Source organism: Panicum hallii, chromosome 5 (assembly GCF_002211085.1).
Source record: "Panicum hallii strain FIL2 chromosome 5, PHallii_v3.1, whole genome shotgun sequence".
Classification (NCBI taxonomy): Eukaryota; Viridiplantae; Streptophyta; class Magnoliopsida; order Poales; family Poaceae; genus Panicum; species Panicum hallii.
In genome coordinates this window covers 52,169,433-52,181,907 of record NC_038046.1, presented here as the reverse complement: position 1 = coordinate 52,181,907, position 12,475 = coordinate 52,169,433, and the positions used below count along the sequence as shown (strand labels likewise).

Here is a 12,475-nt window from a genome sequence, read left to right as displayed (position 1 = left end):
TCGCAGCCAAACTTGAGAACACATGAGTGCCTTCAAGATATCCGGAGTAAGCCTGCTCCGGTGCTCACTGAGAATTCTACCACTAGTGCTAAAAGCAGATTCCGATGCAACCGTGCTAACTGGAATAGCAAATATATCACGTGCTACCTTCCTCAAAGTAGGATACCTTGTTCCAGCCACCTTCCACCAATCTAGAATTTTAAATTCTCCGTATCCATTGGAATCAACTCATCATCCAAGTACCTTTGCAGCTCACAGTTAGCTGTCGTGATTGTTGGTCTCTTATTGCAACACGAGCAGTAATTGAAGACAAAAAACCAGAATTGTCAAGTGGAGGAGCAGATGATTCAGTGTTATCTTGATCTTGGTCCTCTTCCACTTGACACTCTCTCATCAGTTCATACAATGAGTTTTTAACTCCATCAACTCTATCCATACACATGTCAGTGGTTTCACAAAAAAGTGTTTCAAAGAAACCAAGAAGAAAATCTGTCTTAAAACGAGGATCAAGAATAGTGGCTATTCCCATTGGTCCATGGATATCCTTCCAGTACTTATCAAACTTTTGAATCATCTTAGCTGACATTTCTTCTATAATAGAGTTTCCACAACCAGACCATTCTCTAATTTTCATTTTAGCCTCGCAGATTTTAAGGAGTTGAACATTTGCAGCGACATAGTTAGTTCCAGAAAAAACAGCAGTAATATCATTGAACATCTTGAGCCTTTGGACCACATCTTTAGCAAAAATCCATTCTTCTTTACTTGGAGCACAATTATAAAGTTTCTCAACTCGTATTGCACGGTTAAAAACAGCCTCATAAGGAAGAGCAATAGTAAGCATTTTGTATGTAGAATTCCATCTAATTTTGCAATCAAGAGCTAACTTGTGTTCAATGGGAACTCTAACATACTTGGCAATTTCCTCAATTTTTTCTATTCTTTTGGGTGTGGCTGTCCAAAAAGCAATGCTGTCACGAATTTTTGCAATAGCAGGTTGTATAACCTCTAAGCCATCCTTCACTATTAAGTTCAGAATATGGATAGCACAATGCATATGCAACAGTTTCCCCTCTAACATAAGTTTAGATGCACCAATATTCCTAATAAGAATAGGAATTACTACATCATTTGCAGTGCAATTATCCAAAGTCACCGTTGAGATCTTCTCATCAAGATTCCATTCAACCAAAGCTTCATATAACTGCTTACAAATAACTTCAGCAGTGTGTGGAGCAGGGACATATATGAACCTGCATGGTGGCAGCAAGAAATAAATACAGTTATGCTTATGCAATCGCTTTATAATGACTTCAATGTGATTAAATGAAAGAATATAGTTCATATGTAATCACCTCATAATAATTTTTCTTAAAGTCCAAGAATCATCAATAAAATGGGCTGTGATATAATCTCTTCTTTGGTCATCAGATGTCCACATGTCAGTAGTAATCGCCACTCTTGATTTTGCTCCAGCCATGTACTGCAAGTCCTTTCTCTTTTCTTCCTTGTATGCATCCATTATGTCCTTCCTACATTTGTATTATAAAGAGTCAAATAATGCATGAAAAAAATTCTGTAGTGGCTAATGAAAAATAAATAATGTTGTTTTCTTACCTAATAGTGTTCCTAGTCACCATCTTGAACAATGGTTGAAGTGAACTTACAAATCTTCTAAAGCCAATATGATCAACCATACACAAAGGATACTCATGAAGTGTGATCATTGAAGCTAAGTGCTTGTCTAGCTACATCTTGGTCAAACGTTTAGTGTTCTACAGTCACTTTTCCTCCTTTTTGGGAGTTCATCCTTAGAGACGATTGAGCTAAGACCTTGTTTGTTTTAAACCCACCTAACTTAATCTTCCTCATTGTGCATGTTCTAAGGTGGCAATGAAGATGTTTTGTTCCACTGCCGCTTTTAGCAGTCAGTTTTTTGTGACAATGGATACACTGGGCCTTCAGTACACCCATGACTTCTACCTCTTTAAATTCATTCCAAACACAGGAAGTGCGCTTCCTCTTTGCTTTTCTGCAGGTGTTCTCATCTCCAGCAGTGTCCACCCCCTCATCTTCGTCGTCGTCATCAACTTGGATAGGCTATGAAGTTTGCTCATGTGATTCGGGCAGGCTGTTACTCCCCGATGTGGTAAATCTAAAAATTTGAAATAATAAGTTTCCAACTTAAAGATAAATACACTGGCATGCACAATACATATTGTAACTACATATACATGATATACCTGTTAGGACAAAGATAAAAAATGAATAACAAGCTTCGAAATCGAACCCTAGAGAGTTGAGTAGCTGGACACCAGAGGAAGTAGCTTCTAGGGTACTCGGGGTTAGTGTACTTGCAAGCCGGGCGCCATTAGTCTTTCTCTTTGTTGTAGACGTACTCACAGTCTTGGTTCCAACATCGGCAGATTATTTTTTCACAGCAGAACCTCTGCCTGTTGGATGGATGTGGAGGTGGCCTACATGCAAGCGCAATGGTACGAGGTCTACCACCATCATCAGTTGATGGTACAGCAGCAGGGGTGTCAGTAGGAGTAGTTGGTGGTTCTTGGTTCAGACTGGCGTCCCTTTCAGATGGTAGTGTTAGAGCGAGACTACGCGAATGCCGGTTAGTTAGAGGTAACAGACCAAGAATTAAGTTAAGGTTACAGTTATACCTATCATCCTCGTCGAATCCGAAGGGTGGGCTGCTTGAACCAGCTGCATCATTGCTCGAATCCATGGCGACGGGCTCGTTCGACGGCGTCGATGGCCTGGGCGCAGCTCCTGCCTCCTGGGTGCGGCGACGGTGGAGGCCTTGCGCGCGGCGACGACGGAGGCCCAGGGCGTGGCGCGGCGACTTGGGCGCAGCTCCTCGGCGCGGCAACAGCGGAGTCCCTAGGCGCAGCGCGGCAACGGCGGAGTCCCTGGGCGCGGCGCCGCCGCGACGGCGGAAGCCCTAGTCCTGGGCGCAGGCGCAACTCCTGTGAACGGAAGGTCACGGTGCGCAATAGTGATTGGCTGATTGCTGCTCCTATTCGCTGGCCACTTGGTGATCTGGGTGGGCTGAGTTGTTTAGAGACCATGGCTAGCTGGGCCTTTGGCCTGTTTTTTTTTCATTTGGGCTGGCTAAAATATTTAATTTAACTGAAAATAAATGGGTAAATGGGTAAACGGGTATGGGTACATGATTCCCGTACCCGTACCCGTCGTACCCGTCGGGTATAATTTTTTAACCCATCTTCGTACCCATGAATGCAAAAGTTATCACGTACCCGTACCTAATAAGGTTTTTACCCGTTGGGTTTCGGGTACCCATTGACATCGCTAGCGGTGGTCGGCTGGAGACTGGAGAGCAATGTGTGGGATCACCGGGCGCTCAAGCAGCGATACCAATCCGTGGCCTCGCGGCGTTGCCCTCTCAAGTCTAAGGGCCTGTTTGGTATCCTGCCTAAGGTGCCACAGTTTGCCTAACTTTTCTGCCTAAGGTTAGTTCTTCAATTTGGACGACTAAGGTTAGGCAAGTTGTGGCGCCTTAGGCAGGATACCAAACAGGCCTAGTCTTGGGGGGATAAAACTGCACGGCTCTGCCTCTGTGCTAGTGGCCTGTGGCCGAAAGCAGGGTGGGAGTCACACTCCTATTGCTAGTGTTTGCTAGGCAGGAGCCCTCCCTAATTCTGGGACCGGGCCGCACCACACGTCACTGAGCGGGGAGCTGGGTTCTCTGCACCGGACGGGTCACATCTACTGTGCGGCCACGAACGCTAACACGTAAGGTTATAAACAGCGGCATGTAGAACTTAGCGGAAGCAATCTAAAATTCTGCTATATCCCGCTATAGCGCACTAAGGCTGTCTCCAACGGCGCCCTTTGAACCGTTCTCTACCCTATATATAGAGAAGATTCCGTTCTCTATTGCTCTAGCAACGTTCTCTAAATGATCCTCTAAAATAGAGAACGCTACAAACACTGAATTAAATAAAAATAAAATATATTCATAGCATTTAAGGTATGATAAATACATACGTACAAAAATTTGGAACAAAATACGTTTCTAATATAGAGAACGAGATTTAGAGAATGCTGTTGGAGAGAAATATTCTAATATAGGGTTTAATGTATAGAGAACGAGATTTAGATAATGCTGTTGGAGAGAAATGAAATATAGAGGAGAGAATCTTATAGATAATTTTATAAATGAAGGATATAAAAAACGACGGTTGGAGACAGCCTAAATCCTGTTGCGGCGACCCTCCCCTCGACTGACGCTATAGTGTCGTTATAGCTCCGCTGTAGCCTGCTACCACGATATTTTCTGGAGATTTTTCCAAAGGCTCGCATTTCCGACGACCTCGCGTGCACCTGCGCTGCTTTACAGGTTGGACGCGTCTCTTTTTCTTCTGTTCGTGTTTGAACAAGGAAGACGCGAGTTCATTTTACATTTGAGACGCAGCTACGCAACTAGGGTCGGAATTAGAAGAATTATTAGAAGAAACTGCAGCTTTTTATTTCTGGTGATAACTGATAGCAACTAACAAACGTAGAACAGCGGCAAAACCCTGCTCGCTCTCTGCAGCGTAGTAGTAGTACATCTGAATCTGGTAGGAGAGCAGTAGCTAGAAGCTAGAACAGGGCGTCCAGCCCACACCACGCACGCACGCACGCACACCACGGCGACCCAGAGGTCGCTCCTCCTTGCACAGTTGCACCGCACCGTATCTCCCGATTGGTCGAAGCCGAGATGATGCAGCGGCGTCGAGCATTCCACAGCGACCAGACGAGAGACGGCGAGAGGCCTTCCCGCTCCACGACCATGCCTGCCGGCCCGCCGCCGCCGTCAGCACAGCGCGCGCGGCGCGGCGCGGCGCGACGACGCCGGACGGATCCCCACCCCCACTTCCCCTTTGTCGGTATGTTATACCGGACGGACGGGCGGGCGGAGCTCACGCCCGGGCGTAGGTGCGGGCGAGGTGCGCGGCGCGGAGGTCGGCGGGGTCGGCGGCGGCCGCCCAGTTGCCGGGGCGGTAGTGGCCCGTGACGGGGTCGGGGACCCACGAGATCTCGGCGGCGGCACCTCGCCCGGCCTCCTTGCCCTCCCCCGCGGCGGCGCCCTCCGCCGCGGCCGCCGCGCGCCGCATGGCCCCGGACGCCGCCGACGCCGCGTAGCCCCTAGAGGCGGCCGAGGCCCTGGGGGCCAGCGCGGCCAGCGCGGCGCGGAGCGCGGGAGAGCCGGAGAGAGCGAGAGCCATCTGATCTGCTTCGCGCGGAGGATCGGACGGCCGGTGGCGCTCTGCTCTCTCCCGTGCTCTCTGTGTGCTCTGGTGCTGCTGCGGGTGAGCTGTGGGGAGCAGAGGAGCGAGGGGAGGGGGGGCTTATAAAGAGGCCGCCGGGGAGGAAGAGGAGAGGATGCGGGCGCGGGTGGGCCCCTGCGCTTTTTCCGCGATCGCGACGGCCTCGGGAACGGTCGAGGCGGGCACGTGCGGGGCAGGAAACGCCGCCGCGGGTTCCCTGGCCTCTCGCCGCGAGTCGTCGGCTCGTCGCCACGCCGCTTTGATACGGTCGCGGGTAGGGTGGGGTCTGGTGGAGGTTCACGACCGCTGCGCCGCGCAAGTGGAGCTGGGTGGACTGGTCCGGCGGGGAACGTAGCGGCGACGCCGACGTCGACGGGTCCTGGAACCGGAAGAGCGGGCGAAGTTGCCTTGCGCTTCCTCACCGTTTTGTTTATAGTAGGAGTATAAAAGGGTTGGTGCCATCGCAGTCGAGCAGTCCCGTTTCGCCACTCGTGGCAGGATGATTAGCTCAGCTGGGGGCTGCTGGCGCATGCAGCATGCTTCAAACAAGAATGTGCTCGCTCGCTTCGCTGGTCACGCCAGCATGCTTCGCACAGCTTGGGTGTGCTTTTTGCCCACAAAGGAAAAGAAATCCCTTGCGCCATGCACCGGTGCATGCCAGCAAGTGTGCGCGACCCGCACCAACCGCATCGCATGCCTGCCACGAGCCCCGTCTCGCCGCACGTCGCTTGCGAAGCACGGCGCGGCGCGGACTGACCTGGCCTGGCGGCGTCGGCGACGATATTTCCACGCGTCGCTCTCGGAGTCGGACGCCCGCGCGGCGAACATCTCGCGCCTCCTCCTTTTTCTTTCCGAGGAAAAAGGGCGTCGAATCGCCAGCCAGACACGCTGGGCCCCGGGGATCGGCCGCGCTCCGCCGAAAGGGTAAAGGCCGCCGGCGCCCATGTCCCTTGGCGCGGCGGAAAGGGCGGGCGAGGCGCCGACTGGTGGAGGCGGTCTGCCGGGCCGACGGGGGGCGCGAGGCGTCAGCTGGACAGGTCGTATCCGGCTGGACGTGGCCCGCGGTGCGCTGCCGGCGCCGCGGCGTAATCCGCGAGGCAGGCAGGCGGCCCAGGGGTCAGGGGCTAATTGGTGGAGCCGAAACTTATCCGGTTGGAGCGGCGAGCGCGACCTGGAGCCAGCCGACCGCGACGCGCCGCGCGGCTGGGTCGTCGCCGTCGCCGGTCGGTGGGGCTCGGGAGTGTGAGGGCGAGGTCGGCCTTTGACGGTAGAAGGCGGGACCATGGATCATCACAGAAGGACATTGGGCCATGGCAGCCCAGAATCAAGGAAGCACGACCGACCCAGCCCGGAGCCTGGTCAGTTTGGTTGCATTTGAAGCCCATGGCATGTCAAACCAACTCCATTCAGAAGGGCTTCCGGACCAACTACAGGATGTTGGGCAAAATTCCCCTGCTGTCCACGACAGACATCCACAAGACCACAATCAGGTATCTCCTGCCACATCCATCTATGCGATGCGAGGGTGTTGTTCAACACAAGGATCCGAATCCTGCCGCATCATTCATAAAGGCTTGCTGTACTTGGATCCTGAAAGGGACAGTTGCCTCGACAAACCTGGCATCTGCGATCACCTTGGACACTATCTGGAACTGAATTTCCTCGCCAGAGAAAAAGTTTGAACTGAATTCGACCATTTGAAGTTCCTATCTCACCAAATAAAACTCCAGGCCCTCTTGAGAGTCAAAATCCCTAGGGTACTGATGCACACCCAAATTCAAATACCCAAGTGGAAGGAGATGCTCCCTGAAGGGTCTGAAGTAGCACCCTGGCATTTGAAATAGATCCGAGTGCCCAAGACCAACAACCTAAGCATAAGCTACGGCAAAGCGACTAAGCTCATGAACGCCTCATAAGAAGTGTCAACCACATAGATATACAAGGAAGCAAAGTGTGATCAACAACACCAGGTTTGCCCTACAGCATCAGGGCAAACTAGGGTACTCTGAAAAATTAGCCAAGTTGGATCAATCACAATAAAGTATGAATACAAACAATAAGGCTGATAATTCATGAATTGTGAGCAGTGGTAACACTTAAAGTAAAAGATGACTGATGCATATCCATCTGCCAAATATTAGATGCTATTCGATAACTGTGAGCTGGTACCTTTTAGAACTGAGATTTGAGTATTTGACACATCTGCTGCCCTGCATGGCTACATCATGTATCCAAACTCCTCACCTAGCTCCCAATTGGGAGATTCAGCTACTGCTCGAGCAATTGCTACCACTGCAAACCTTCTAGGCTGTGTGCAACTGTGCATAGGATGGGTTCCATAATTTCTTCTTAAGAGGAAATGGAGCCATGGAGAACTTTTACCTGCAAAGGAAAAAGTAAATTGGCATCTCTGTTGAATAAAATTAATGAATTTATACCAAAAAATGCATCAGTACAGGGGAATAAGACTATCAATTCAGAAACCTGATATGCGAATCCCACATGATAAATTTCTGCTGTAGAAGGTACCGTCACACAAGCTTCAGAAGACAAAAAAAAATGTAAAGAAGTTGAAAAATACAATTTCAAGAACTATCATCCGTCCCTGCCCCTCCATGAACCATCATCTCCCCTGAAACGTTCAATAAAGATAGAACCCAGGAAAGCTCAAACTTGCTAAACCCTTCAGTTTCTTTCCATTCCAGCAGAAACCCCATCCAAAATACCCAACGCCACGACAATCACACCTAAAAAACCACCAAACTCAAGTGAAGCAAAGATTCCATGAAAACAAAGTTACCTAACAAAATTACTATTTCCCCTCCAGGTCTCAACAAAACCCCAAACACACACAAATTCACCAATACGTACAGTCTGAATGAACCAGAATGCAAAGAACAGCAAGAATGTAGGCCCTCAGAAACAACTGGAATTCAAGTGATATATATACACTGATCTTATAAAATGGAACTCAACAAACACTATGAAATTACGACCATCTTGAGAATCAAGGCAGAAGATGGCCAAATCAATGGTCTGGACTCTGGAGTTCAGCACCACAAGCATCCCTTTCCACCTTCGACTGAAAAAAGAAATGCCCCTCTCAAGGGCAAAGAGGCATTTAGCACAGCAGAATTTATAATTTTTCTAACCCAGTGAACCGAAGAGTGTATAGAAATAACGACGAGATTCAGGTTCTAATATCATTACAATCTTAAGCCTCATCAGAAGCTACACATAGTATGATGTAAATGTTGGAATCCAACAATAACAACAAATTTCTAAGCTCAGGAAGACCATCACAGCAGGCTGATCACCAACTAGCAAGCTCAAAATATCAACTGAGTGCCCAGCAGGTCAAGATGGGAGCAAAGCTCATTGCATTATCTGATAACTGAAACAAAAATACAGCCATTGTTGAGAGTTTGAATGAAAATATCACCACTTGGCATAGCAGTTCAAAATAGTAGAATAGTAACCTAAGAATGGTACATCAGCCATTGCAGTTGCAAGAGATACAAAGCAAGCAAGAAAGAGATTTCAAGCTTCCCCTGCAACTCCAGACAGAGAAGATAGTCTGTCACCATAAACTACACCTATTGCGCCTCCTCTGTATCTCGACTCTTCTTCTTTTTCTTCTCCTTTTTCTTCTCACTCTTCTCAGCTTCTACACTATCTCCATTCTGAGTGCTCTCTGGATCAACAGCACCGCTTCCTTCCTTGCTCTTCTTCTTCTTTTTCTTCTCACTGCCCTTCTCATCAGCCACATCGACCTCCTCCTTGACTTCCACAGCCTCGGCTGATCCTGATTCACCCTTGTCTTTCTTTTTCTTCTTCTTCTTCTCACTCTTCTCTCCCTCCACTTCCTCAGCAGCTTCATCAACCTTGATCTTCTTTGAAGGAACTGAGGCATCTGCATCAGTGTCCTCATCCTTCTGCCTCTTCTTCTTCTTCTCCTTGACCTCTTCAGTCAAGGCTGCTTCTGGTTCCACCTTCACCTTCTCTGGCTCAGGAGCAGCTGCAATGCTGGCAATAGAAACATCACCACCAGCGGGAAGCACCACATTCCGAAGCCACTCAGCTGGGGTCTTCTCATTTGGCTTCCCATGCTTGTCAAGGAGACCCTCTGCAATCAGCTTTTTCTTCTTGAGCGCCACCGGGCCAAGCCCCCACTTCCTCGGGTAAGTGTCTCTGTCCATCACCACCCTCTTGATCTTTGCAACTGCACCATGGTCACATGTGGCCATGACAGCAGTAGTCATCTCAGCAATACCAATAGCAATTGCCTCACCCTTTGTCGTCATGAGAACCACCTCCTCCCCAGTCTCAATATCATTCTCAAATCGGAGCAACCCAGGGATCATAAGCTTAGCACCATAGCATATAGCATTCACAGCAGAGTCCTTCACCACAAGCCTTTTGTAGCTAGTAAGCAGTACCTCAAGCGGCATCACAACACGCCTCAAGTATGACTCATCCTTGTAGTTGTCAAGCGACCACATCGCGTCCATCACATCGTGCATGGTCACCATGTTGTCCTGCTCCCCGAGGATCCCCGACCTGACACGGCGCAGTTCCTGCATATGCGCACCAACACCAAGGAGCAGCCCAAGGTGCACACATAGAGTCCGGACATAGGTACCTGCCTCGCAGGAGATCCAGAACACGGCGAGATGGCGCTCGGGATCGTGCTCCAGGAGCTTGCTCTCGTAGATAGTCCGCACCCTGAGCTGACGCTTGACCGCAGATATTAGCGGCGGACGCTGGAACACCGCGCCGGTAAGCGCCTCCAGCGCGCGGGCCACGCGCGCGGTGTCCGGCACGGCGGCGTGGAAGCGGGCGACGCAGACGTACTCCTTGCCGGCGCCCTGCTGCGACTTGACGAGGCGCGTGGCGCGGTCGATGCAGACGATGAGGTTGCCGGTGACCTTGGGGTCGAGCGTCCCGCTGTGGCCGGTCTTCTCGGCGCGGAGGATGCGCTTGATCCAGGCGACCACCTCGTGGGAGGACGGGTTCGACGGCTTGTCGAGGTTGATGATGCCGTAGCGGATGTACTCGGCGAGGGGGCGCTTGAGCGGCGAGTGGCCGGAGGGGAGCGGGGTGTAGTGGCCGGTGCGGACGTTGAGGCGGTCGTAGTTCTTCAGGAGGAGCGGCCAGGTGGAGGTGTCGAGGGACGGCACCAGGGACTGGGGCTTGATGAGGTAGCCGTCGGTCTTCTCCTCGGCCTCAGCGAGCGACGGCGGGTCTGCCGCGGCGGCGGCGGCGGGGTCGTCCTTCGACTTGTGCTTCTTCTTCTTCGATTTGGAATGCTCGGAGGCGGGGGACGCGACGGCCGGCGTCGCGGACGACATGGCGGCGGGCCGGGTCGTTGGGTAGTTTCTAGGGTTTTCGCGGCGGAGGGGGGAAAGTGGGCAGCGGCGGCGTGGCGGCAACGGAGGAAGGGTTTTTAACGGGAAGGGTTTAGGGTTTAGTAGTGGCAAAATGGGCCGAGTGGCGTTGGCATGGACCAGCCCGGATTACATGTTACAAAGGAGAAATGGGCCATATTTGGCCCAATAACTTGGGTTAGTAGGAAAAATCGGAAATAATAGGAGGCGCGAGCGACCAGCTGTCGTGCATCGCAGAAGGCCCAACATACGACGCCCACGCAAGGTCCAGCGTGTCTTTGTGTATGTCGCCAGCGAAGGCCAGCGGTCCAGCACTCCAAGAACCTGATGCACACGCAAAAATTCAGCATCTACTGTAACACTATTCACAATGGGAATTTCATAGGGTGTTTCATGGCATTAATTAGTCTGCCACATCAGCAATTTGGATGATATGGCACATCATTTAAGAAATAAGAGTTTCATGGAGTTTCATGAGGATGAAACTATGTTAACTCATTTCCAAGAACTTGGAAACCGTGTGAAACCTCCATTGAGAGTGTTTTGTTTCATCTTCACACAATTGAGTAAATCCTATTGGTTATTTATTTGCAGCATTTAAGTAGTATGTTGGCATATGAAATAGTGAGATGAAACTCTCTATTGAGAGAGAGTGTTTCATCCTTCTACAAAGTTGATGTGGCGTTCTTGGAAATATGGACATGAAACCCCCATTGTGATTAGCCTAATGCTATAGCCTAACGCACAGAGACACCCATAGAATTTCGTGTAAACATAGATTTAAACGAAAAAGCAACAGTTTGCAAATCAATTATCCAAATTGAATTCTAGTTTCACCGTTATATTTTTTATAATGAGATCTTCAAAATTAGATCACACTTGACTATATTTAAATAAATTTTATTTCTGAAACAATTTTATTTTTTTCCAGTGTATTCGTTCTGGAATAATTTTTTGAATCATTTTGTTTTTTCTCTAAAATATTTGTATTTTTGTTTATAATAATTTTGTTGGAACATTGGGTTTAGAATAATTTTCAATTTTCGAAGTTACAACAATTGCTCTACTCTTGCAAGCAGATGGTTTAAACTTCATCCTTAAAGTGTTCCAACTAGAAAATCATATGAGTATATTGAATTGTGATATTATTTTAAAAAAAATTATTAGAATAAACATTATTATACAAATTGAATCACAAATGTGTTGCTTGTCTCGGCTTACATAACGGTGGGCTTATGCGCATGCGGCGGTAGGTGGGGCAGGTTCTATCCCCAGCCGCGTCCGGAAAAGCCCTGGCAAGGAGTTGATGTGTGACATGTTTGGGTCAACCACTGGTACAGCACGACAATTTCATATCAACTGGAACTTCAAGCGGCGGAGCACTGCAATCCATCTCAAAAAACCCAGGCATTAATTTGGTTACATGGTAATTTTGTTTGAGCGTAATTTTGCATGTATTGGCCTGCACGCTGCAGACGAGAGGTACACAAACAAAAGTTACAACTTTACTGATGCAGCTTTTTCATACGCAAAAAAAAAACAAAAATGAAGAACGCAGCTTTTTAAACCCATAACCAACAATTAGACGTTATGAATCCAAAGCTGATGCAAGCCGAATCAGTAGCTTCTGCTCAAAAGGCATCGTGCAAGGTTTCATCCTCAGGTGTTGATTACACTAGACCATGTTTGTTTCCTCTCTAGATTATATAATCTAGCTTATGATCTAAGGGTAATAGGGTAAAAGGCCATCTTCGATCATCTAAAGAATCTGAAATAAATTAGGCTATTTCAGATTATTTT

General features: G+C 49.0%; 2 protein-coding genes across 2 annotated transcripts; both read right to left on the bottom strand.

The window, feature by feature from the left end:
- Positions 1–4,482: 4,482 nt before the first annotated feature.
- On the bottom strand, positions 4,483–5,365 carry LOC112893215 (protein SENESCENCE-ASSOCIATED GENE 21, mitochondrial-like). The gene has a single exon (XM_025960420.1). The coding sequence runs from the start codon at positions 5,244–5,246 to the stop codon at positions 4,941–4,943; it is 306 nt and encodes a 101-aa protein (XP_025816205.1). The 5' UTR covers positions 5,247–5,365; the 3' UTR covers positions 4,483–4,940.
- Positions 5,366–8,408: 3,043 nt separating this feature from the next.
- LOC112893214 (H/ACA ribonucleoprotein complex subunit 4-like) lies at positions 8,409–10,711 on the bottom strand. Its single transcript, XM_025960418.1, has 2 exons — positions 8,768–10,711; positions 8,409–8,682 (listed from the first exon to the last, which is right to left on the bottom strand). Exon 1 carries the CDS (start codon positions 10,637–10,639, stop codon positions 8,885–8,887), a length of 1,755 nt encoding a protein of 584 aa, XP_025816203.1. The 5' UTR covers positions 10,640–10,711; the 3' UTR covers positions 8,409–8,682; positions 8,768–8,884.
- Between the last annotated feature and the right edge of the window lie 1,764 nt (positions 10,712–12,475).